Source organism: Electrona antarctica, assembly GCF_951216825.1.
Source record: "Electrona antarctica genome assembly, chromosome: 14".
Taxonomy (NCBI): Eukaryota; Metazoa; Chordata; class Actinopteri; order Myctophiformes; family Myctophidae; genus Electrona; species Electrona antarctica.
In genome coordinates this window covers 3,090,688-3,115,701 of record NC_136795.1, presented here as the reverse complement: position 1 = coordinate 3,115,701, position 25,014 = coordinate 3,090,688, and the positions used below count along the sequence as shown (strand labels likewise).

Sequence of the window (25,014 nt, the reverse complement as noted above, 5' to 3'; positions counted from 1 at the left end):
TGAACACAGAGGTCACAAACGCCTCGCATGTGACATGAGTTGAGAGGAAAAGCAGACTTTAGTAGATTTCTTCTTCTTTGTCCTGACCGTGCGTGGCAATTGAGGCAACTGACATATCGCTCACCCAAAAGTGCATTATTATACCCTGCAAACATACATTCAATACATTCAATATTAATTACACAGGTTACTCACCAAAATAGACGATGACCAGGGCGTTGCTTTTTCCAAAAGTGTGAAGATTTATTATAAACTTGTAGTTGCATACAAAAATGATATAATCAATAAAAATAAGGAAAAAATAAGAACAAAGAGATTGCTTAGAAAAACTGGATATATACGGTAGATAGAAGTAATAAGAAGTTTCTAAACTGGGTTATCTACTTTCTTTGAAAGGCTAAGAGCATCCTCAGGTCTTGGTACCTCTCCTCTCTCCTCCGGTCTGAAGACTCCCCTCTTACCTCTGCTCTGAGGGGTTTTATACTGTATGTTGTTGAGGGGGAGGTAACTTTTGTTTTTTTTTGTTTTTACCATGCTTTGATATTTTTGAAGACTCCTGGCGCCAAATAACTCACTATGGCTTAGTGAGGGGAAAACAGACACGCATTCTTATGCCAACTCCTAATTATTTATGGGCCCTTACTTATCAACTAAGGAGATCTAAGGACCTTTTACCATGTCATATACAAACACACTTCCTACAAACATTACATTTTAGCATTAAAAACTAATTAAAACACAATACTGTTTCTAAGGATCTAGGGAGGCTAAAATAACATCATCCCTATTTTATATTAAAACTTGTATTTATATGGGGGTATAAAATATCTTCTCATAGTAACCATATAAACTTGACCATACAAACTTTACAATAGATTTAAACAAAAACACTTTGGCGAACAACACCAATGATCTCATCACACTCATGACATCAATCACCCCTAAACCGCCAACTTCTTTGATATATCAGTGGGCCTGTTGTGGAACTTCAAAAGTCCCCGTTCCTGCAGTAGAGTCTCACTGGGTCCACCCAGGCCGGAACGTCCATCCTGCACAGACTCACGACCCCTTGGGTAAACATTGCCCATATTCATTGCTCTGGGGCCGCCCGGTCTGCATTCTGGGGAAATTTTCCTCATACTTTGAAGACTGCGTCATATGCTGGAGAGGCGGCCCCTCCCTCAGATGAGGGTTGTCCTGAGAAGTCACCGGCCCCTGACACTTGACCAGCGGCTGCTTTTCGCGATTCCCCTGACCTGACCCCAGCCAACTTCACTGAGGCCTACTGCCTGTCCACAGTCACCTTCACACAGCGGTGCTGATAGACGATGTCATCTACATCTGGGGAGGGTATAGAGAAGGGTGCACACTAGGGTATTAAGCAACTAGTTTACTAGTCGACTAGTAAATCCACTAGTTTATTTTTTTTATTTTTTTCCCGATTTTGTAGGCCTCAAGATCAGGTAGATTATAGTTAAGGTCACCATGTACACAGTTTTTCAATGTACAAATATTTATTATATAAAATAAAAAAAAAGTTTATTTTTTTAATTTATTTTATTTTTTACATACTAGGTAGTTAAACAACTAGTCGACTAGTAAACTAGGCAACTAGTCAACTAGTAAAAATGACCAGAAGTGAATGCCCTAGTGCACACCGCAGTACTATAATGAGCTTCACGCATTCGATGTGGACACTCACAGATGGTCCAAACCCAAGGTTTCTGGGACTGTACCCGACGCAAGGAGTTTGCACTCGGCCTGTGCCCTCATGAAGGTCATGTATATCCACGGGGGGGAGAAGTCAACCGGATACACTAATGACATCTACAAGATAGACACAACCACAATGGTCTGGACTTTCATTAACAGCAGAGGCACTCGCCCACCCGTTTCAGAAAGTCACTCTTCCACCATCATCGGGAAAAAGATGTTTGTATTCGGGGGGTGTAATGACGAAAGCGACGTCCGTATCAAAAATATCCGAGTATTTGACACAGAGACCAACCTGTGGCTGAGCACGCCTTCTTCACAGCGTCTTCCAGAAGGACGCGGAGGTCATTCAGCCTTCGCCCATAATGGAGAGCTGTACATATTTGGCGGTAACAATTTGAACCGGACATTGGATATGTGGAAATTCCATCCAGAGACCTTCTCTTGGAATAAGGTCGAGGCCAAGGGGAAGAGCCCGCCTCAGACGTGTGCCATGTGCTGCTGCATGGTGGGAGATCGTATCATCATTGTTGGAGGAGTTTACACTCGTGGACGTGTACGCCGCTTCATAGAAACCTTTGATCTGTACATCCTAGAGTTAAGTCCTAGTCTTAAGACATTATGCAAGCTAGCAGTTATTCATTATGGCCTGGAACAGTCGGAACTCCCACACGACGTCAGGTGGGAACTGACAACAATGGCTAAAACGCAGGAGTAGTAGCCGTTATGGCAGCCAAGTTTGTTGTTGTTTTTTGTTAACCTTTTTTGTTCATTGAGTTCAATGGATGTTTTTTGTAAGCTTTTCTGTAACCCCAAAAGTCGATTTTATGTACCTTTTAGGTTTCAGACAGGAGTGACAACGTGACATCACAATATGTAATCTAGTTGGCAGAATTAGACAGACAGAATGAATCAAGAACAGAACTTTCTAGTACCAGTAAGACACCCTAAGGGCGAGGTTGCGTGCACGCATCCGCCTGGGTGGTGGCAGACTGCTGGGCAAGCGCTGGCGCTTTGGCATGAGGGGGTCAGATCAACATTTGGAATGAATTCTGTACTGGCCATATATGGAGCGTGTCTTGTGTGTACAGGGTTTGATGAGGTCAGATCAACATATGGAATGTCAGAACAGGTCAGCTCCGTATATGGAGATCTAAGGGTGGCAGTGGGGGTAGTGTATTGACTCTTGAGTGTACAGGGTTTGAGGCAAAAAGGGAAAAAAAACATAGGGTGAGGGGAAAAGGGGGTGGGTGGGGGGGGATTCAGATTTTGTGGGGGCCAGTTTAACCCATTTAGGCCTGACGTCGAAATAAATCAAAGGTCTTGAAAGAATATATATTCAAAGATTTGTGCCACATTTTCACGATTTCTAGTTTTAGTTTTAGTTTCTTTTAGTTTTAGTTTTAGTTTCTTGAATAGTTTTCATTTAGTTTTAGTCACATTTTAGTCACCTGGAATGTCTTTGTGTTAGTCTAGTTTTAGTCGACTAAATCTACAGTTGATTTAGTGGACTAAAATGTATTTTGGCAGGCCTTGATGCCAATATAATGTAGATATAGATGTAGATGTAGATCGGCTTCTACAAGCCGATCTACAAGCTGTGAGCTTGCAGATCGGCTATTTTCAGCATGCAACCAAGTGTAAAATGCCTTATACTGGATCTCTTGTCCACTAGTCCCTTCCTAACAATTTAGTCTAGTTTTTATTTGTTGACGAAATTGTCAGTACACACGCACGCACGCACGCACGCACGCACGCACGCACGCACGCACGCACGCACGCACGCACGCACGCACGCACGCACGCACGCACGCATGCACGTACGCACGCACGCACGCACGCACGCACGCACACACGCACGCACGCACGCACACACACACACACACACACACAGGCAAATGCAATTGACTACACCCATATAGACACTTTGCCCTCCAGCATATAGTGACAAAACACGCTGTATGCAAACAAACACAATGCAAACACAATACAGTAGTCTTTGCCCTCAAGCATTGTGAGTACTGCGCACGCACACACACACACACACACACACACACACACACACACACACACACACACACACACAGACAGGTAGTCACTCTCTAGGTGGTCCTCAGACGAGCCCTCCATCGTTGCTTCCAGTCATCCCAGTTCTCCATACATCTGGCCAGCTTGTTGGTGCTTTGTGCTCCTGCGTCGTTCTTGAGCACATCCACATAATATGTTACTGTGGGACGTCCTTGTGACCAGTGCCCAGTGTGTTGGGTTAATTCCCACAGCACTACTTTGCTGGCTGGCAGCTCTCAGTGTCTTTTGGCAGTGTCCTGCTATAGTCTCATTCTCCTGGCTGCTATTTTCTGGCTCACCCTTGGCATCCTGTCATACAGAGTCTTGTTGGTAACATCTGTACTCTTGCTGATGTTACGTACTGCACGCAGCATTCTGGTGTAGCACCCGTCTAGAGTCTTCAGGGTCCAGCATTCACTGCCGTATAGGAGAACAGACTCTACCGTTGCATAGAAGAAGCTGAGTTTGGTTTGACGGTGGAGGTACTTGAAGTCCTTGACTTCCTTCAGAGCAGTGCCTCCTGTTGTTGTCAGAGGAGGATGTTATACTGTAGGTGATAACTTCAGTTTTCTTGGCGTTCAGCCATTATGTTATGCTTTAGCTATTGAAAAATAGCAGATCTACAAGCTCATAGCGCGCCACTCGGTGGCGCGCTATGAGCTTGTAGATCTGCTATTTTTCAATAGCTAAAGCATAACATAATGCTAACACCAAAAGGGGTTCCCACCCAAAATGGGTTAAACACCATTGACAATGAAGGCAAAACTTATGTCATATTGTCTCTTTATTGTTAATGGCGTTTATTGTTTGTGTTGGCACCGTTTGTTTTACATCACCATTACATCACCTAATCAACATGAGTTAGACTTTAATATATTAGCGCCCCTCACTTCACACAGGTGTGATTTTTACATTTTCCACGGCTCGTGCTACTCCAACACTAGCGGATTATCAGTCATTCTTTGTCAACATTCAAGTAGAACTACCAGAAGTACAACCCAGGTAATTATACAAATATATAAATTATGATTATAGTCCACTTCCTCCTTTTAGTACGGATGTCTTTCACATTGCAGCGATCCGTATCCGAGACTTAATTGATTGTGGCCCCGGCTACGGTGCCACAATCGTGATGCGCTCTGGGGAGCGGTGCGCATCATTCACACTATACCACAACATCTGCCCAGTGGTCCCGAGCTAGTGCGCACCCGGGACCATATAGTGTGAATCCCCTATAGTGTGAATCCCCTATAAAAGTCGGCCACTCATTACACTCTATTTTGTAGCGTGTGAGCTACAAACACTGGGCTGGGAAACTGCTGATGGTGCTGCTCTGCACCTGTGTGAGAGGGAATAACTACCTCTGCCAGCAGGCGGCAGACTGCCTGGCAGTAATCCATTTTATAGCGCGTTTCTGATGCGCTATACGTGCCTATACTCAAAGCGATTTACAATGGTCCATTCATTCATACATTGGGAGGTGAAGCGGCGAACAGTCGACGCCAGCGTCCTCACTTCACACATTCACACACCAACGGTGGCGAGGTCACACCGACCGACTCATTGGAGGCAGTGTTGGGGTTCAGTGTCTTGCCCAAGGACACTTCCACATGTGGACAGGAGGAGCTGGGATTCGAACCAGTGCTGTTTTTGGCAGCAAATTTCTATTTTCGTTTACCGTAGTCATAGTCTTTGGAATAAAACTTGTGTTAGTCTAGTTTTATTCGACTAAATATCACAAGATTTTAGTCGACTAAATCTACAGTTGATTTAGTTGACTAAAAGGCATTTTGGCGGGCCTTGATGCCGTCGTAATGACTTTTTTCACTTGCTGAAAATAGCCGATCTACAAGCTCACAACGCATCGCAGCGCGACGCGTTGTGGGCTCTCTGTGTGGTCTTATCAAGATTAATGGCCGCTACAGTATGTGCCTGTGTGGTGGTGTAACGTGTGTGTGTGTGTGTGTGTGTGTGTGTGTGTGTGTGTGTGTGTGTGTGTGTGTGTGCGTGTGCGTGTGCGTGTGCGTGTGCGTGTGCGTGTGCGTGTGCGTGTGTGTGTGTGTGTGTGTGTGTGTGTGTGTGTGTGCTAGCACTAGCACTGTGCTGCGTGCACCCTGTGTGACCGTGTCTACTATACTATTGAGCCCACATGCACTTTGGGGGCCTGCCTAAATAATATGTTTGTTGTGTATACTGTATGTGAGTGTTTGTTTATACTTGAATGTAAATGTTTCCCTAATTTTGTTCGCTTATGCTCTCTCTCTCTCTCTCTCTCTCTCTCTCTCTCTCTCTGTGTGTGCGCGCGCGTGCGTGCGTGTGTGTGTGTGTGTTGTCCAGGCTCCTGCCCGAGCAGACCTTGTTCTCCAGTGTGGTCCACATGCTGTGCTCTGTCCAGGAGCATGGAGGAGGTCACGGTGACCTGCCTCCTCCCGCCGCTGTGCTCCGCTCTGCCCTCTACCTGCTGGCCGTCACGCAGGACCACGCCCCCGACCTCCACTCGGTATTAAACTGCAAATCAGTTCTCTTTTATTGTGGTCTCACTTCCTTCCTGGACTACAAAGTCACACCTCCATGCAGCCTCCGCTCCTCTCCACAAGGAGGGGAAGTGCACTGAAGCATTATGGGCATTGTAGGAATTCAACAATACAGTCAAACACACAGACTTCATTATTTTGTCTGGCCATAGGATGCACATTTCAAATTGTGCTATACTTTTATCTACAACAAATGTGACCAGATTTGACTGAGAGCCTGCCATCGTGAGTTAATAGCACAGGAAGACTCTTCACATACTAGAACATGTCTGAAATAAGTGTCAGAGCTGAAATCGAGATGTAAATATGAAATAAATGCTTAAACATGTAGCTAGGCTTAATGGTAGAGACCACAGAAGTGAACCTTTCAAGCCTGTTTTCTCAACTGGCTGTTTTCTGCAAGACATTACTCTATACGCCATATCTCCAAAACTGGAGGGTCAAACTGAACAACCAATATGTCAATTTGAAGCTATGATTCCCTGCTTTCATATGAAAATTCAAAAAAAATCCAATGGAAGTCGCTGATCAGTCAAATGTACTCACAAATACTATTAACATTGAGTGACGGCAGTTTCTTCCAGTGGTGAAATGTCCCTTTAATGCTATCATGTCTTAGTCCTGAGCGGATGATATCTTCCTAGCAACTTTAGTTTATATGGCAGTAAACCCCAGAGGGGGATAAACATTAAACATTACTTCTGGAAAGTGTGTTGAGTTGAGTTGGCGGTCGGCCTCGCTGCAGTTGGATGGAATCATATCTTAACCCGTTTCCACCTGAGGAGGATTCTTTTCATCTACAAATTAGGGATGCACCGAAAGGGAAATTCTTGGCCGAAACCGAATACCGAATATAGGAAACAGTTGGCCGAAAACCGAATACCCGAATATGATTAATATTATATATCTTTTTTTCCTACCATTGCTGTCATGGCCTTATATATGGCCGAATATTCGGTGCATCACTACTACAAATCGCTTCCAAATCCTGACAGTTTTCTGGAAAAAAAAACATGTTTCTATGTCGTTCTAAAACATTTTCATGTCAAGGAGGACCTAAAAAAATATCTGCATTTGGCTGCCGACCCCCATCTGAAAATATGATTTGCGCCACATTTTCACGATTTAAAACTAATGCTATATTTCATTAGTTAAAAGTATAACATAATGCTACAAACACCCAAAAGGGGTTCCCCGTCCTGAATGAGTTAAACATCAAGGCCAATTCCAGGCACAGAATCAAAGCTTTATGGTCTTAAGTGTGACAGACGATCATGATGTGTTTAGATGTGAAAACCACATCACGCTGTCTCTAGCCTATTTTGGGCGGGAACCCCTTTTGGTGTTTTAAGCATTATGTTATACTTTAGCTATTGAAAAATAGCAGATCTACAAGCTCATAGCGCGGCACCGAGTGCCGTGCTACAAGCTTGTAGGTCTGCTATTTTTGAAAAATCGTGAAAATGTGGCGCAAATTTGGAATATATTATATTCTTTCAGAGCGAACATTTTTAACTCAAATCTTTGCTTCTGGGAGGTTCCTGGAACAACATATTTTCAGATGGGGGTCGGTGGCCAATTACATCATCATTTTTGGGTTCCTTGACATGAAATATTGAGCACCATTGATACAGAAACAGAAATAGTTATTTCAGAAAACTGTCATGATTTAGAAGACATTTTAAAAACTTCGACGTCGGGCTTAAATGGGCTAGAGGAGACTAATTAACTGCCAAATGAGGCCTACGCTGGCTTTGCAAAGCGTTTACAACACCTCGTGAACTGTACGTTTTAACACCAGAGGTAAACATCTCTGGCAGGATCTTCTTCGGGGCGTATTTCTCACGTTGCAGCCTGCACACAGTGCACGGCCACGCAGTGCACGGCCACACAGTGCACGGCCACGCAGTGCACGGCCACACAGTGCACGGCCACACAGTGCACGGTCACACAGTGCACGGCCACACAGTGCACGGCCACGCAGTGCACGGCCACACAGTGCACGGCCACGCAGTGCACGGCCACACAGTGCACGGCCACACAGTGCACGGCCACACAGTGCACGGCCACGCAGTGCACGGCCACACAGTGCACGGTCACACAGTGCACGGCCACACAGTGCACGGTCACACAGTGCACGTGCACTGTGCACGGCCACGCAGTGCACGGCCACACAGTGCACGGCCACACAGTGCACGGCCACGCAGAGAAAATTATACTTTCCTTTCCTGTCGAGACGCGGCAGCATTTTATTCATCCGTTTGAAGAATTATTATGTTGTAAACGCTCTGCTCTGCAGTGATGGCTCTGCAACTTTGTACGTGTAAGCGTGCGTGCGTGCGTGCGTGCGTGCGTGCGTGCGTGCGTGCGTGCGTGCGTGCGTGCGTGCGTGCGTGTGTGTGTGTGTGTGTGTGTGCCGCGTGCGTGCGCGGCACGTGCATGTGTGCCCGCACGCGTTTGTCTGTATTTACAGTATTGTGGGGGCCGCTACTTCTCACACCAAGAACACACAGGAGGCAGCGTCACGTCAAGCCAATTCTGGCACTGTTTTATTCATTCAAAGGAAAATGTTGTAGATTAGGCCTTGCCTCTACAGTGAGCAATGGAGGGACCAGTGGTTTCCAAAACAAGGTGAGTAAAGTTAACTTAGGGTTTTGGCCTTTATCCAAGTCCGTGCTCTGTGAAATAAACGGCACCTCTCTATCTCAAGGGGGGGGTGTGCCGTGCGCTCTTCTCGAGCCTATATGTGCGCCTCTGACGCTTCTAGTCATGGGGGGGGGGGGTTCAGGGGAACTGTTGTGCCACAAGCCTCCGAGCCCAACGGTCCTATCAATCCGCACTGCCTGGAATGTCCTGTGAGGTGAGAGAACAATAATTAGGATCCCGTTATCATACATGGCATATAGAGAGAGGGATCATGTGTTTGTCTTACCGCGCACCGCAGATCAGCTTGTTCCCCGGGAGAGTCGACTAACTGAGGAGGGCGGAGGCTTTTATACCGTCTGGGCGTTGGCCCGCAGCTGTCAGCTCGATTGATAAATGAAGAGGTGACGTGGGATGTACCGTCCGTCCTGGACCACTCCCAGGTGATAGTGCCTTACTCCGTCCTCCCCCTCTCTCTCCCCGGGGTTGCTAACCCGTGGCGCGCGGTCCTCGATCGAGACGCCACATATCCCCCCTCTATGTTTCACGCTGCGGCGGGGGACATCATCACTCCTATCCTCATATAGCCGGGACAGGGCGTCCGCATGTGGTATCGACTTGCCCGGCCGATGTTCCACGGTGAACTTGTAGTTCTGGAGGTCAATGAACCACCTCGTCACTCTGCTGTTCTTGTCCTTATTTGTGGCCATCCACTTCAGTGGGGCATGGTCGGTGACTAGCGTGAATTGGCGTCCCCAGAGGTAATACCGCAGATGGTGTATCGCCCATTTAATGGCGAGACATTCCTTTTCGACTGTCGCGTAGTTCCGTTCATGCTTCAGCAGCTTTCGGCTGACATACGTGATGGGGTGCTCTTCTCCGTCTATTACTTGCGCGAGAACCGCGCCGACGCCTGTCCCCGATGCGTCTGTGTGTAGGAGAAAAGGTCTGTTAAAGTCAGGCGATATGAGTACAGGTTCCTCACAAAGTGCTCCCTTTAATAGTTCGAAAGCCCCCTCTGCCTCTGGGTTCCATCTGACGTGGTTCGGCTCCCTCTGACGTGTTAGATCGTATAACGATCTTTTCGACCTTTTCGTGGTGGGGCGGGGCCAGGTCCTTATCCGCTCAACCTTTCGAGCCTGGGGTCTTAAACATCCGCGTCCAATCGTGAAGCCTAGATAATCTGTCTCTGTCATTCCCACCCTGCATTTCTTGGCGCTGGCAGTGAGGTTGGCCGCCCTTAGCCCATCCAACACTGCCTCCAAGTGGCGGAGGTGCTCTTGCCAGCTCCTTGAGTGTATGATGACGTCATCTAGGTAGGCGGCCGCGTACTCTTGGTGGGGGCGGAGAATCCTGTCCATCAAGCGTTGGAATGTGGCGGGAGCTCCGTGTAACCCGAACGGTAAGACCTTGTAGTGGAACAGCCCTTCTGGTGTGGAGAAGGCTGTTTTCTCTTTGGCCCGGTCGGTCAATGGGATTTGCCAATATCCCTTCGTTAAATCTAATGTGCTGATAAATCTCGCGGGGCCCAGCCGCTCTGTGAGTTCGTCGGTCCTCTGCATGGGGTAGCAATCGAAGTGGGACACCTCGTTTACTTTCCTAAAGTCATTGCAAAATCGTAATGCACCGTCAGGTTTTGGTACAATAACAATTGGGCTACACCAGGCGCTGTGAGATTCCTCGATCACGTCCAGCTCTAGCATCTTTTTTACCTCGTCCCTAATGGCTATCCTGCGGGCCTCGGGGATTCTATAGGGCCGCTGTCTAATGACAACCCCGGGGGTGGTAACGATGTCGTGCTTGGCGAGGTGGGTGCGCCCTGGCCGGTCTGAGAAGCGGTCGTGACACCGGCTTATTAATTCTCTCACGTCCTGGACCTGCTGCGGGGATAGCTCTTCCCCGATGGGGACAGGAGGTGGCGCCTGAGAGGAGACAACAGTTAATAGAGCACAGTCAGGCCTCGGCACGGATGAGTGCCACTTCTTTAATATATTGACGTGATATATCTGCTGTGGTTTTCGCTTGCCCGGCTGGCTCACGCGATATGTAACCGGTCCAGTCTTTTCTGTTACCTCGAAGGGGCCCTGCCACCTAGCCAGAAACTTGCATTCAGATGTGGGGACTAGAACGAGCACTTTTTCTCCCACCTGGAATTCTCGTAGCACGGCGCCACGGTTATATAGTCTGGCCTGGTCCCTCTGTGCCTTTTCCATATATCCCCTCACGAGCGGCCAGACTTTGCTGGCCCGGGCCTGCAATTGTTGGACATGGTCAACCACACTCCTGTGAGGGGAGGGCTGGCTCTCCCAGGCCTCTTTGGCGAGGTCTAGCAGGCCCCTTGGTCGCCTCCCGTATACCAGCTCGAACGGTGAGAACCCAGTTGAAGCCTGTGGGACTTCGCGTATAGAAAACAGCACATAGGGTATTAGTTGATCCCAATCTTTCCCATCAGTTTCGGCCACCTTTTTTAACATCTGTTTTAATGTTTTATTGAACCTCTCGACCAGTCCGTCCGTCTGTGGGTGGTAGGCGGAGGTTCTGATACTTTTGACTTTAAGCCATTTATAGAGGTGTTTTAACACAGTCGACATGAAGCATGTACCCTGATCTGTGAGGATCTCTGACACGATTCCCACCCTACTACACAGCAACATCACTTCGTGGGCGACCGCTCTGGCCGTGGCGGCACGGAGTGGTATTGCCTCGGGGTAGCGGGTGGCGTAATCTACGATTACCAATATGTAACGATGTCCCCGGGCCGACTTGGGCAGGGGGCCCACTATGTCCATGGCGATTCGTTCGAACGGGGTTTCGATGATCGGCATTGGGATCAGTGGGTTACGGAAATGCGGCTTGGGGCTCACTATCTGGCACTCGGGACACTCTCGACAGAAATCTTCTACCGCCCGCTTGATACCGGGCCAGTAGAAGCGAGCCAGAATCCTCTCATATGTTTTTTTTACACCAAGGTGGGCACCGAGTTGGTGCGTGTGTGCGAGGTAAAGCACACGGGACACGTAACTTCGTGGTACTAGCAATTGTTCAATTACGTCCCCGTCCTGTATTGTGACTATTCTATACAAGAGGCCCCGCTTAACAGTGAAATGAGGAAAGGTTTTATCACTCACCGAGTCACAGGCGTTACCATCGATTGCTGCCACCCGCTGTCGTGCCATCTCCAGATTCGGATCTGCCCACTGCTGGCTGGCGAACTCGCCCTCTCGTGCGGGTGGTGTCGCCTCTGCCATAGGAAACTCGGCAAACGTGTCCTCGGGGTTCACCGCGTCTTCCTCGGTGGGGGGTCCGCTCTCGATCCCACCCTGTGACTCGTCCGAGCGTGAGCTGTCATCTGTGGTTCTAGGCGAGCTGTCACGGAAGGCGGGGAGCGCGTGTCGGGCTCCTCTGGGTCGTCTGGCGGGGCGGTGCTTACGCTGTTTCGTCTTCTTCGGCGCCCGGGGATCCGTCGCACCCCAATATCTGTCGAAGAGGACACAGTCTGCGCCAAGTAGGAGGGGTACAGGTAGGTTTGGCACGACCCCGGCCGCCAGGGTGGTGCTTCCACGTGGGGACTGGATTCTGATGTTGGTCAGTGGGTAGCGTTTCATGTCCCCATGCACACAGGTCACGGGTATGGTTTCTCTTTCTATGACGCCGGCGTAGGCGGGGCGCACAAGTGTGACGACGCTCCCGGAGTCCAACAGTGCGTGTGTGTCCTTGCCGTCCACTTTGACCGGCAGGGTGCGCTGCTTTCCTCTCTCATCCTGGCCGTAGAGGCAGGGTCTCGTGCCTTCGGAGACGGCCGAGGCCATACTCACATCTTGTTCTTTGAGTGGGCAGCTCCAAGAGAGGTGGTCTTCTTTCCCGCAGAGATAACAGCGTCGCGTCGTGGAAGAGCGATCCGCCGCTCCGGCATCTCGGCGACCCGTTGGGTTCGGGGCCCCGTGCTTCTGTCGGCGGCGGTCCCGGCCGGACCGCTCGTCTCCCGACACCTTGGGGGGGTCCACTTTCGGTGCGCTTTTCTGCATCTCGTGGCAGACTTGGAAGTTCTCTAGTAGAGCGATTAACTCGTCTACGGTGCTTGGACTTACATGGGCTGCATAATCTCGCGCTTTGGGGGGCAGCGCTCTAATGCATCGATCCAGGATCACTCGGTCGGCACAGGCTGGCTCTCCCGGACTTAATAGCCAGTTTCGTGTCAACCTTATCAATGCGGCTAGCTGGGGACGGGGGGGCTGATTCGGGAGGAAGTTCCAGTTGTGAAACCGTTGGGCTCTGGCTGGGAGGCTATATCCATGGCGGGCAAATATGGCAGCTTTCAGTTTGCCGAAATCTCGGGCATCGGCGTCCGGTAGATCCCTACACGCTAGCTGGGCCTCCCCGGAGAGGAACGGGGCTATGAGGGACGCCCAGTCCGCTATGGGCCACCGCTCACGGGTGGCCGTGCGCTCAAAGAGCTCAACATACGCCTCTATATCATCACCGGGGGACTGTTTCGTGAGGACATCACCTGGGGATCTAGTGGCATTGCCATCCTGTGTAATTTTCATCATGAGCGCTTGCATTGCTCCCTGCAGCTCAGTCTGACTCTTCTGTAAATCAGCCTGGCTCTTTAGGAGAGCGTGTATGGCTTGGGCATGCTCCATGTTTACTATTGTTTGAGTATGCCTTGGCGTGAATCAGTGCATTGCCCGCATTCTCCACCATATGTGGGGGCCGCTACTTCTCACACCAAGAACACACAGGAGGCAGCGTCACGTCAAGCCAATTCTGGCACTGTTTTATTCATTCAAAGGAAAATGTTGTAGATTAGGCCTTGCCTCTACAGTGAGCAATGGAGGGACCAGTGGTTTCCAAAACAAGGTGAGTAAAGTTAACTTAGGGTTTTGGCCTTTATCCAAGTCCGTGCTCTGTGAAATAAACGGCACCTCTCTATCTCAAGGGGGGGGTGTGCCGTGCGCTCTTCTCGAGCCTATATGTGCGCCTCTGACGCTTCTAGTCATGGGGGGGGGGGGTTCAGGGGAACTGTTGTGCCACAAGCCTCCGAGCCCAACGGTCCTATCAATCCGCACTGCCTGGAATGTCCTGTGAGGTGAGAGAACAATAATTAGGATCCCGTTATCATACATGGCATATAGAGAGAGGGATCATGTGTTTGTCTTACCGCGCACCGCAGATCAGCTTGTTCCCCGGGAGAGTCGACTAACTGAGGAGGGCGGAGGCTTTTATACCGTCTGGGCGTTGGCCCGCAGCTGTCAGCTCGATTGATAAATGAAGAGGTGACGTGGGATGTACCGTCCGTCCTGGACCACTCCCAGGTGATAGTGCCTTACTCCGTCCTCCCCCTCTCTCTCCCCGGGGTTGCTAACCCGTGGCGCGCGGTCCTCGATCGAGACGCCACAGTATGTATACTGTATATGGTGTGCGTGCGTGCGTGCGTGCGTGAATGCGTGCGTGCGTGCGTGAATGCGTGCGTGCGCGCTTGCGCATACCAGTATATAAATATATATTTTTTACATTTACTGTTTGAATATTGCAAGGGGAGAGACAGATTGAGATGACCTCCTCCTGGAGACATTTCCCTCAGAGTCATGGCTCTCATACTACAAGGGGAGAGACAGATTGAGATGACCTCCTCCTGGAGACATTTCCCTCAGAGTCATGGCTCTCATACTACAAGGGGAGAGACAGATTGAGATGACCTCCTCCTGGAGACATTTCCCTCAGAGTCATGGCTCTCATACTACAAGGGGAGAGACAGATTGAGATGACCTCCTCCTGGAGACATTTCCCTCAGAGTCATGGCTCTCATACTACAAGGGGAGAGACAGATTGAGATGACCTCCTCCTGGAGACATTTCCCTCAGAGTCATGGCTCTCATACTACAAGGGGAGAGACAGATTGAGATGACCTCCTCCTGGAGACATTTCCCTCAGAGTCATGGCTCTCATACTACTGGTATATATAACTCTGGGGCCTTTCAGAACATTCTGCTACACGTTGCAGCTTGGGGTTCATTCTATTAACCTGACTCCGCCAGATTGCGGCAGTATTGAGTTCACCAGTTCCCTCCTCCTGCCTCCATCTGGTCTCTCTCAAGCAGAAACCATGAACCCGGAAGCAGCGGGACAAAAATATGATATCTCCATAATAATTTGGAGTTTATAGTCTTGTTAGGTTGAGTTTACATTTGCGCTGTGGCACAGCTTCAATATGTCATCAGTCTCTCGTTGATCCCGCCTCTAGCGGCCGCATACAGCCGCATATCGCTCCTCTAGCGGCCGCATACAGCCGCATATCGCTCCTCTAGCGGCCGCATACAGCCGCATATCGCTCCTCTAGCGGCCGCATACAGCCGCATATCGCTCCTCTAGCGGCCGCATACAGCCGCATATCGCTCCTCTAGCGGCCGCATACAGCCGCATATCGCTCCTCTAGCGGCCGCATACAGCCGCATATCGCTCCTATAGCGGCCGCATACGGCTGCATATCGAGTACATCGTCTCTGCCCGAGAGACACCAGACTCACCCTTCTGGCAGAATGCAAATGTTGTCCAGCAGGTGGAGTGGTTTCACCAGGCTACCTTTCTATACCTGTCTGTCTCACTGTGGAGGACTATAAAGACAGGCGGCAGTGGCTCAGGGGTAGAGTGACCGGATGGGAACTGCAAGGTTGCCGGTTCGATCCTGGGCTCGCCCAAAGTTAGTGTAGAAGTGTCTTTTAGCAAGACTCTGAACGCCTAATTTAGTTTTTCTTTTAGGTTTCATGACCTCGATTACACCCAAACAACCTGAACTCTGAACATTCAGTGGAGTTTCTGTGGTCTGGGATTTTCTGTGTCTGTGAAGCCTTTTGAGCTGCAATGAAAACAGGCAAAACATTGACATCCGTTGGCAGATTCCTGTCATATTATGGGATTTGCTGACTGTGACATCTTGTTTGAGCCAGAAAACCCCCAGACCACAGAAAATCTACTGGATGTTAAATGTTCAGGGTTTTTGGGTGCAATTGAGCTCATAAAAAAGAAAAGAAAAATGACAAAACCTTTTTTTTTTAATGTCACAATCGCTTTAAACTGTTACGTGTTGTGGACCCATTGGTTCAGTCAGGACAGCCAGCGGTGGTCCTACCACAGTTTTGGTGGCACACACACACGCACATGCACACACACACACACACACACACACACACACACACACACACACACACAAACAAACATTTGATGCAAAAACACGTTTTATTTTGGACCAATATTATCCCCTCCAGCTAGTTTGCCTTGATCTCAGGAGTCAAAGTAATTGGCATGCAAGATTTGTGGGACGCAAGATCCGATTAACACAAATTCATTCTTGCCCTGATGAAGACCTTGTTGGTCGAAACATGTTGGCAGTTGCCTTATTAATTTGATAAATAATAAATCCTCTCTTTTTATCTATGTCTTGATCCCGGTTTTGATCCGTGTGAGCACCTTTTTATCATTATCACGTTTTGCTATCTGCGTTGAGCACCTGGTTAGTTCCAAATTTGGAATTGAATGTTGCTTGGCCTCTAACACAATGTCCCATACTTTTTGTACTGTTTCAAATGTATGACAAAGCTGTATTTGAAAATATATTAATTGACCATAGAACAGTGGGGGTACATTTATCACAAATATGTGGAGAAAAAATAAAACAATATATATCTCTAATATTGTTGCGACATGGCTTCCTTCTATAGCAGCTGATAAAACAGAATAACCCTTCTAACTCATAGATATATATAAAGGCTAGATGGCTCAAGGCGAAGTCTCTGACGTAGGTCACCCGGCGGCCATCTTGCTTCGGGACTACAGTACAGTATGTTCAATGGCAGCTCAAACAAATAACTCACTCAAATCTTGATTTACAAACGGGTTGGTTTATTACAAACGTTGACAACGTGGCTATGATTCAAGACGCTTATCTGCTTAATTTTATATGAACGTAATTTTATATATACGTTGTATATCTGACGTTTATAACAAACCAAACCGTTAGAAAATCGGTTGAAAATTGAGCAAGTTATGATTATTATTATTATTAAAAGTACATGCCACATAGACACAATGTTACCTTCCCCCAAGGTAAGATGGCCGCCACGTAGCAACTTCGCTCTCCATTGGCCAGAGCGCGGGTGAGCCATCTAGCTTTCTTATATTATATATATCTATGTTCTAACTCCTCTTAAAACGTCCTGCTACTTTCCCAGGGTGCTTTGCACTGCATCGGCCAGACCCTGTCCTCCTACCAGAGCTTCTCCTCCATCTACACCCACCACCCTCCACTGCTGCACCTCATCCACCGCTACCCACAGCTGGCCAAGGGCCTGGGGAGGCAGGTTCTGGAGCTGTGGCTGACCCAGCAGCACCATACAGAACCCCACCAGAGCATGGTAAGGGCCTGGGGAGGCAGGTTCTGGAGCTGTGGCTGACCCAGCAGCACCATACAGAACCCCACCAGAGCATGGTAAGGGCCTGGGGAGGCAGGTTCTGGAGCTGTGGCTGAGCCAGCCGCACCATACAGAACCCCACCAGAGCATGGGGAGGCAGGTTCTGGAGCTGTGGCTGAGCCAGCAGCACCATACAGAACCCACACAGCTGGCCAAGGGCCTGGGGAGGCAGGTTCTGGAGCTGTGGCTGACCCAGCAGCACCATACAGAACCCCACCAGAGCATGGTAAGGGCCTGGGTAGGCAGGTTCTGGAGCTGTGGCTGACCCAGCAGCACCATACAGAACCCCACCAGAGCATGGTAGAGTGAACCATTCAGGACGGGAACCCCCTTGGGGTGTTTTAACTCATTTATAGTCTTCCTTCCTAAATCCTGACAGTTTTCAGTTTCTATATCAGTGGTGCTCAATGTTTCATGTCAAGGACCCCCAAAAGGTCTATGTAATTGCCCACCGACCCCCATCTGAAAATATGTTGTTATTTTCACCACATTTTGTGACAAAGTGACGCGCTACGAGCTTGTAGATCTGCTATTTCTTTTAATGTTAAAAAGGCGGGAGCAAATCTTTGAATGTATATTATTTCAGAGCGAACGTTTTTAACTCAAATCTTTGAATGTATATTATTTCAGAGCGAACGTTTTTAACTCAAATCTTTGCTTCTGGGGTGTCCCTGGAACAACATATTTTCAGATGGGGGTTCACGGCCAATTACAGATAATTCTGGGGGTCATTGACATGAAATAGTGTGAGCACCACTAATATAGAAACATAGGTTTTTCAGAAAACTGTTGTGATTTAGAAGACCTGTCTAGAATCTGCTCTCAGGTCTAAATGGGTTAAGAGTCCAGTCTCAGTTGGAGTTACTGTAACTCACTGGTTACACACATTTGTTTCCTACATTTTGTTTTTAATACATATTATTTCAGAACATTTTCAAAAAGCATTCCCAAAAAAAGGCAAACATTTTCATGAATTGAAAACAAAAACAAAACAATGTTTTTTTTTCTCCAGCTATTTCAGGAAGAAATAAAATAGAAACATTTAAGAAATTCCATGAATTAGAAAACAAATGTTTTAAGATACTAGTGAAAATAGCCGATCTACAAGCTCATAACATGGCGTGAAGCGCCGCGAGCTTGTAGATCTGCTATTTTCACTAGTTTGGGTCCCGGGCAAACATCTAATCTCTCTTTTGGGTTACGAATAGTTGTTTGTATAGCAACTGTTTTGTATAGCAAGTGAATTGGGTTTTTTTTTTTTTTTATGAAAATCAAAACGGAAAATGTTATATCGGAAATGGAACTCAAAGACAATGTTTTGGTTCCCTGCCCAGAAGAATCAGCCGGCTAACCAAGAGATGGGGGAGAGAGCCGAGAGCGAGAGGCCGACAGGAGACAAGCAGCGGGAACAGCAGGAGGACGTGGTCGCCTGCACGGAGCTGTTATCTTTGATGGAAAAGCACCCCGCTGCCATACTGAACCTGCTGGTGAGTAACCTCGCCTCACCGCTGCCATACTGAACCTGCTGGTGAGTGACCTCGCCTCACCGCTGCCATACTGAACCTGCTGGTGAGTAACCTCGCCTCACCGCTGCCATACTGAACCTGCTGGTGAGTAACCTCGCCTCACCGCTGCCATACTGAACCTGCTGGTGAGTAACCTCGCCTCACTGCTGCCATACTGAACCTGCTGGTGAGTAACCTCGCCTCACCGCTGCCATACTGAACCTGCTGGTGAGTAACCTCGCCTCACCGCTGCCATACTGAACCTGCTGGTGAGTAACCTCGCCTCACTGCTGCCATACTGAACCTGCTGGTGAGTAACCTCGCCTCACCGCTGCCATACTGAACCTGCTGGTGAGTAACCTCGCCTCACCGCTGCCATACTGAACCTGCTGGTGAGTAACCTCGCCTCACCGCTGCCATACTGAACCTGCTGGTGAGTAACCTCGCCTCACCAGGCTTTAGCACCCCGCTGCCATACTGAACCTGCTGGTGAGTGACCTCGCCTCACCGCTGCCATACTGAACCTGCTGGTGAGTAACCTCGCCTCACCGCTGCCATACTGAACCTGCTGGTGAGTAACCTCACCTCACCAGGCTTTCCACATCGGAGGAAAGCCTGGTCTCTGTTCCAAAAGTGCCGGATGATCCGGTCGGGAGTGGATGATACCGTTACGTCATGTTGTAGTCATTGTTTTGTAGTCATCAGGCAGGAACAATCAAACGGAACTTCCTTTTCCCTCAAACCGGAAGAATAACAATAAAAGCTCTCGTAGCCTGTAGCTTTTATTGAGAAAAATGGGTTTGAGGGAAAAGGAAGTTCCGGAAGAGTGCTGACTACAAAACAATACTACAACATGACGTAGCGATATCATCCACTCCTGACCGGTTCATGAACCCGAAATGGTACAGTATGGTGCCCAGGCTAGCTGGTGAGGGCGGGAACTGTCTGGGACAACCCCAAACAGGGACTGAGTTTTACCATGCTATGCTGCTGAAATGTCTTCTGTCCCATTCAGGACGGGAGGAACACCCTGTTGGTGTTTTAAGGATTATGTTATACTTTAGATATTTGACTTAAGAAAAGAGGACGCACAGCTCGTAGTCACGATGCTAGAAACTTTAATAAACCAACATTTCAACATTTCCAACATGTCATACCTCAGGGTATGACATACAGTACAAGGGGTAAAACTGGTATTTATAAAGATTGGGACAAAGGTGCACTCATCAGGGAGTGTCCTCAATCTGGCCAACGCCCAAGGTAGATAATTGGTTATACTTTAGATATTGAAAAATAACAGATCTTCAAGCTCGTACAAGCTTGTAGATCAGCTATTTTGGGAAAATCGTGAAAATGTGGGCGCAAATCTTTGAATATATATTCTTTCAGAGCACACGTTTTTCATTCAAATCTTTGCTTCTGGGGGGCGGGGGGGCCCTGCATATTTTCAGATGGGGGTCGGCGGCCAAATACATATCATTTTTGGGGTGAAATAGTTTGAGAATCATTGACATAGAAACATAGGTTATTCAGAAAACTGTCAGGATTTAGAAGCCTTTTTTCTTTTAGAATCGGCCTCAGGTCTAAATGTGTTAAGAGAACAAAGGTCCTTGTCGACTGGACGCGTTTTTCTGTCTGTCTTGTCTGTCTGGTCTGGTCTGGTCTGGTCTGGTCTGGTCTGGTCTGTAGGGCATTGTGTGCAGCGGGGAGTGTCCCTTGGCTCAGCGGGCGCTGGCGGTCCTGGAGGCGTTCCTGCATGATGGGAGGAGCTGTGAGCTCAGCGCCTGCACCCTGCTGAGACCCGCCCTGCTCCAGGCTCTGCAGAGACTCTGTCTGGAGAGCAGCAGCAGCCTGCAGGGAGCGAGACAGCCTGCAGGGGGCAGCCTGCAGGGAGCGGGACACAAACACAGTGCAGCAGGAGGTGAGGAGGAAGACGTGCATATACTGTGTGTTTCCTATACCTTTAGAATTTGTATTAATATTATTTTAAAAATAAGTTTCAAAAAGTCCCCCCCCCCCCCCCTTTGGAGGTGTGAGGCTGGCCATGTTGCTCTGCATTCAGTTTACAGTAACTCCAGACAGCAAGGTGCAAACTCATGAAATCATGTTTGTCCTGCTCAGCCCAAGTTGTGGGGGAGAGTGACACGCACGCACACACGCACGCGCGCACGCACGCACGCACGCACGCACGCACGCACGCACGCACGCACGCACGCATGCACGCACGCATGCCACCCCTTACCCCTTATCCCTAAACTTATTTGCCATTTTTTACTATTTTAAAACATTTAAAAATAGTTCAACTAGCCAATCTACATCGACACGTTGTTAGCTTGTAGATTGGCTATTTGTACTATTTTAAAATATAGGGCATAATGCCCACGCACGCACGCACGCACGCACGCACGCACGCACGCACGCACGCACACAGACACACGCACGCACGCACGCACGCACGCACGCACACAGACACACACACATGCACAGTTTCCCCCATAGCCTCCTACGCTGTGAGATGTAATAGAACAAATGTACACTGACAGTCACCCTACTCTCTCCTCACATACAGTAGCAAACAGTAAAACTCTATTAAACCTTGGCTTCACAAACAGACAGCCACAGTTTCAGCACGTAGACCATTTGAGCTCAGTCATCCAGCCAATATCTTTTGAGAAGTTATTTTCGATGTGTCTGCCTTTTTGTCAATAGAATGGTCTTTGTCCCCCCCACCGCCCACCCCCTTTTTTCCCCTCACTGTATATGTTTCTTTTCCCTTCTTACCTCCTTTATGATGAATTCCTGTTCTGTCTATAGAAGTGTCTATTTGTACGTCTCTAAATGTTTTGATGATTTGAACATGGTGGACCCTATTGGAAACAAGTGTAATGCTTAATTGGGTCGTCCACTCACAGTTAACAGCTTTTGTATTGAGTTTGTGCTTGAAATGTACTGTAATTCTGCAAACTGTTAATAAATATTTCAATCAATCAATCAATGTCCAGTTGTCCACGTACTGGTCACCTTCACATCAATAGATTACAGACTGCAGTGCAGCAGGAACTGAAGACAGTAGAGTTGAACCAGTCAATGAATCCATAAAATGTATTTACCTGACTACAGTAATCAAGTACAGTAATCAAGTCGTATAATCAAGTTGTATTAACCCATTTTGGGCGGGAACCCCTTTTGGTCAACTTTAGCTATTGAAAAATAGCAGACCTACAAGCTCATAGCGCGGCACCGAGTGCCGCGCTATGAGCTTGTAGGTCTGCTATTTTAGATTATTTTTTAAATGTGGCGCAAATCTATATATTCTTTCAGAGTGAACGTTTTTAACTAAAATATTTGCTTCTGCATGGGGGGGTCCCTGGAACAACATATTTGGGGTTGGGGTTGGAGGCCAAATACAGATATTTTTGGGGGTCCTTGACATGAAATATTGACCCCAGTTATTATGCATGTCCTTTTTATGCCCATATATGGAGTTCTTTGTCAGGCATGCCCAAATATGGAGTCTATGCATATGTCAGAACATATTTGTGATGTCACAAAAGGCCAGCTCCATAATATGGACCCTGGGGCAGGGGCCTTTTGTGGCGGTTCTGGATAACCGTGGGTCCGACGGACTCGACACCGGGCGCTGCACCCCCTGTGGCGGCTTGGAACGTGTGTGTCGACTTTGAAGTCGGTGGGGCGAACGGTTCTCGAGTTACGTGGATTACAGCCGTACACACACAGAGACGTGGTGCATTATTAGATACTGTAGATTTGCTAATACAACTTTGCCAAAATGTGAATATACTTATTGCTTTTTCTTGCCTTTTCTCTTTTATTTCATGTTATGAATTGTTTTTGAGTACTGTTGGAAAAAAAATTTATCAGCAGATTTATCAATTATTAACCCATTTAGACCTGAGGACGCATCTGTGTCATATTATAGCTTTTGCCCCATTTTGGGCAGGAACCCCTTTTGGTGTTTTAACTAAGCATTATGTTATACTTTAGCTATTGAAAAATAGCAGATCTACAAGCTCATAGCGCGCCACCGAGTGGCGCGCTATGAACTTGTAGATCTGCTATTTTTGAAAAAACGTTAAAATGTGCCTCAAATCTTTCCGAAAATTGTCATGATTTTTTTTTTAAATTTCGACGTCAGGCCTGAATGGGTTAAATTAATCATTAGTTGCAGCCCCGAGGCCAATTAAGGCAAAACCTTCACCAGATTGCAGCAGGGGAGACCGACATTGTTTCCTAGTTCGGTGTAGTATTTAATATTATATAATATTTTAACACGTCGACGGCTTTAAATTAATATATCCAATATACCGAGGCTGCCGGGATTGTTTAATTACCTTTTTGGAGCATAACGTCGAAGTATTTGTGCCTTTGATCCATGAAAATCCCCCTGAAAATAGTTCCATGGCTTGTTGTCGAACCGAAGAATATGCCACCGTCGCGATCCGGAACAACAACAGTCACTTCATTTTGAGTGGTGCAACCACTCCAAGGAACAGCAATGTCCGTGTTAACCTATGCGTGTGACTATGAGTACCAGTAGGGGCAAAAGTGGCGCTGTTGTGCCAGAAACAGAGAGAGAGAGATAGTGCTGCACTGTTGCCTGATAATGAGAGACAGAGAGAGAGAGGGGGGGGGGGGGGGGGGGGGGGGGTCAGGGGGAGAGGGGAGTTGCACCACTCAGTTCACACGGGTGTGATTTTTTTCTTTTGTTGTGATAATCCTCCCCAGGGGCGTAAGGTTATTAAAACGTCAGGGGGTGCTCCCCAGCCCCGCCCCTCCCCCCCCCCCCCCCCGCCTCTCCCCCCCCCCCCGCCTCTCCCCCCCCCCAACGCGGGGAAAAACGGAAAATCGTTTGGTACTTTATTTACAGTTTGCTATTGAACACAGTGCGCTTTCAGTTCACAACAAACACATTAAATTGTTTCAGCATCTTGTGCCAACATTTCAGAATGATCAATGATAAACGAGTTGTTTGTTTTTTTCGTTTGGTACTTTATTTACAGTTTGCTAATAAACACAGTGCGCTTTCAGTTCACAACAAACACATTAAATTGTTTCAAGGTTCAAGGTACAATATAATACGACATCAAAACACAGCAAACAAAATAGAATATAGAGTGCAAAAAAAAAAACAAGTGTAGAAAAAGAGTATCATATGTACATGTGCATGTTTTTGTGGCCGTCGCTTATTCACATACCATTTAGCGTACGAGGAAAGTGTTTCTCCTTACAACTGTGCGGCTGATGAACTCGTTGGCTATAGCACCAATGTCCAATGCCATCACCATATCCCTGTGACAGTTCACCAGAGCAAGGTGATTGAGTCTCGCTTGTCCCATTGTGGATCGCAAATAGGTCTTGAGTCTCTTTAGCCCTGAAAAGGACCTTTCTGCACTGCAGGATGTGACAGTCCCTGTTCCAACAGCACCTGGACAGTGGTTAAGATCGCCAGCAAAGCTTCTCTTGCTTCAGCCATCTGCTTTGCTTTACCAACCGACATTGTCGACACCACATTCACGCCTTTATTGACGTTATTGATGGCTAGGGCAGCAGCTCGATGGACGTCACATTTCTGGTGCCTTTTGAAGCGCTCTTTGGCCTTCGACCAGGAGGAAAACCCTTTGTTTGTAAACGCGTTCAATGTATCGTGTTCGCGTGCTGATGTCGATGGTAGTGGAGCACCCAGCTCCACAGCTTTAGAGCAAAGGCTACAAAACACACAGTCTTTCGTAGAGTTGTAGGTGATCCAGGTAAATGTCTCTTTCCAGATGGGTTGATATTTGCGCCCCCGGACCTTTCTTTTTTTAGAATTATTAGCTCTTAAAAGAGCCGTTGTGTTGGCGCTGACAGTGCTGTCCGCCTCGGCAGCTACGTTGTCGGCGGCGGGCATCGTGATCTTGTCGGCGGGCGGGGCCGGAGTGGCCGCGGCGGCGGGCATCGTGATCTTGTCGGCGGGCGCCAGGGCCTTGACAGCGGGCGTCTTGTCGGCGGCGGCGCCGAATTGTAGCATGGACTGGACGAATCTCTTCTTGGCTGGAGGTGGCTTCATCGTAGTAATCGAACGGA

At 48.1% G+C, this 25,014-nt stretch overlaps 1 protein-coding gene across 1 annotated transcript in view; it reads left to right on the top strand.

Annotated features, from left to right (window-relative positions):
* The window catches only part of mei1 (meiotic double-stranded break formation protein 1), a gene marked incomplete at its 5' end in the record, with an annotated part of 203,305 nt that overhangs the window by 120,435 nt on the left and 57,856 nt on the right, over nt 1–25,014 (top strand). The window contains 5 exons of the mRNA XM_079519702.1: nt 6,118–6,280; nt 17,186–17,368; nt 17,463–17,651; nt 18,760–18,912; nt 20,620–20,851. Of these exons, the coding sequence (XP_079375828.1) occupies nt 6,118–6,280; nt 17,186–17,368; nt 17,463–17,651; nt 18,760–18,912; nt 20,620–20,851 (920 nt within the window). The remainder of the gene's footprint in view (nt 1–6,117; nt 6,281–17,185; nt 17,369–17,462; nt 17,652–18,759; nt 18,913–20,619; nt 20,852–25,014) is intronic.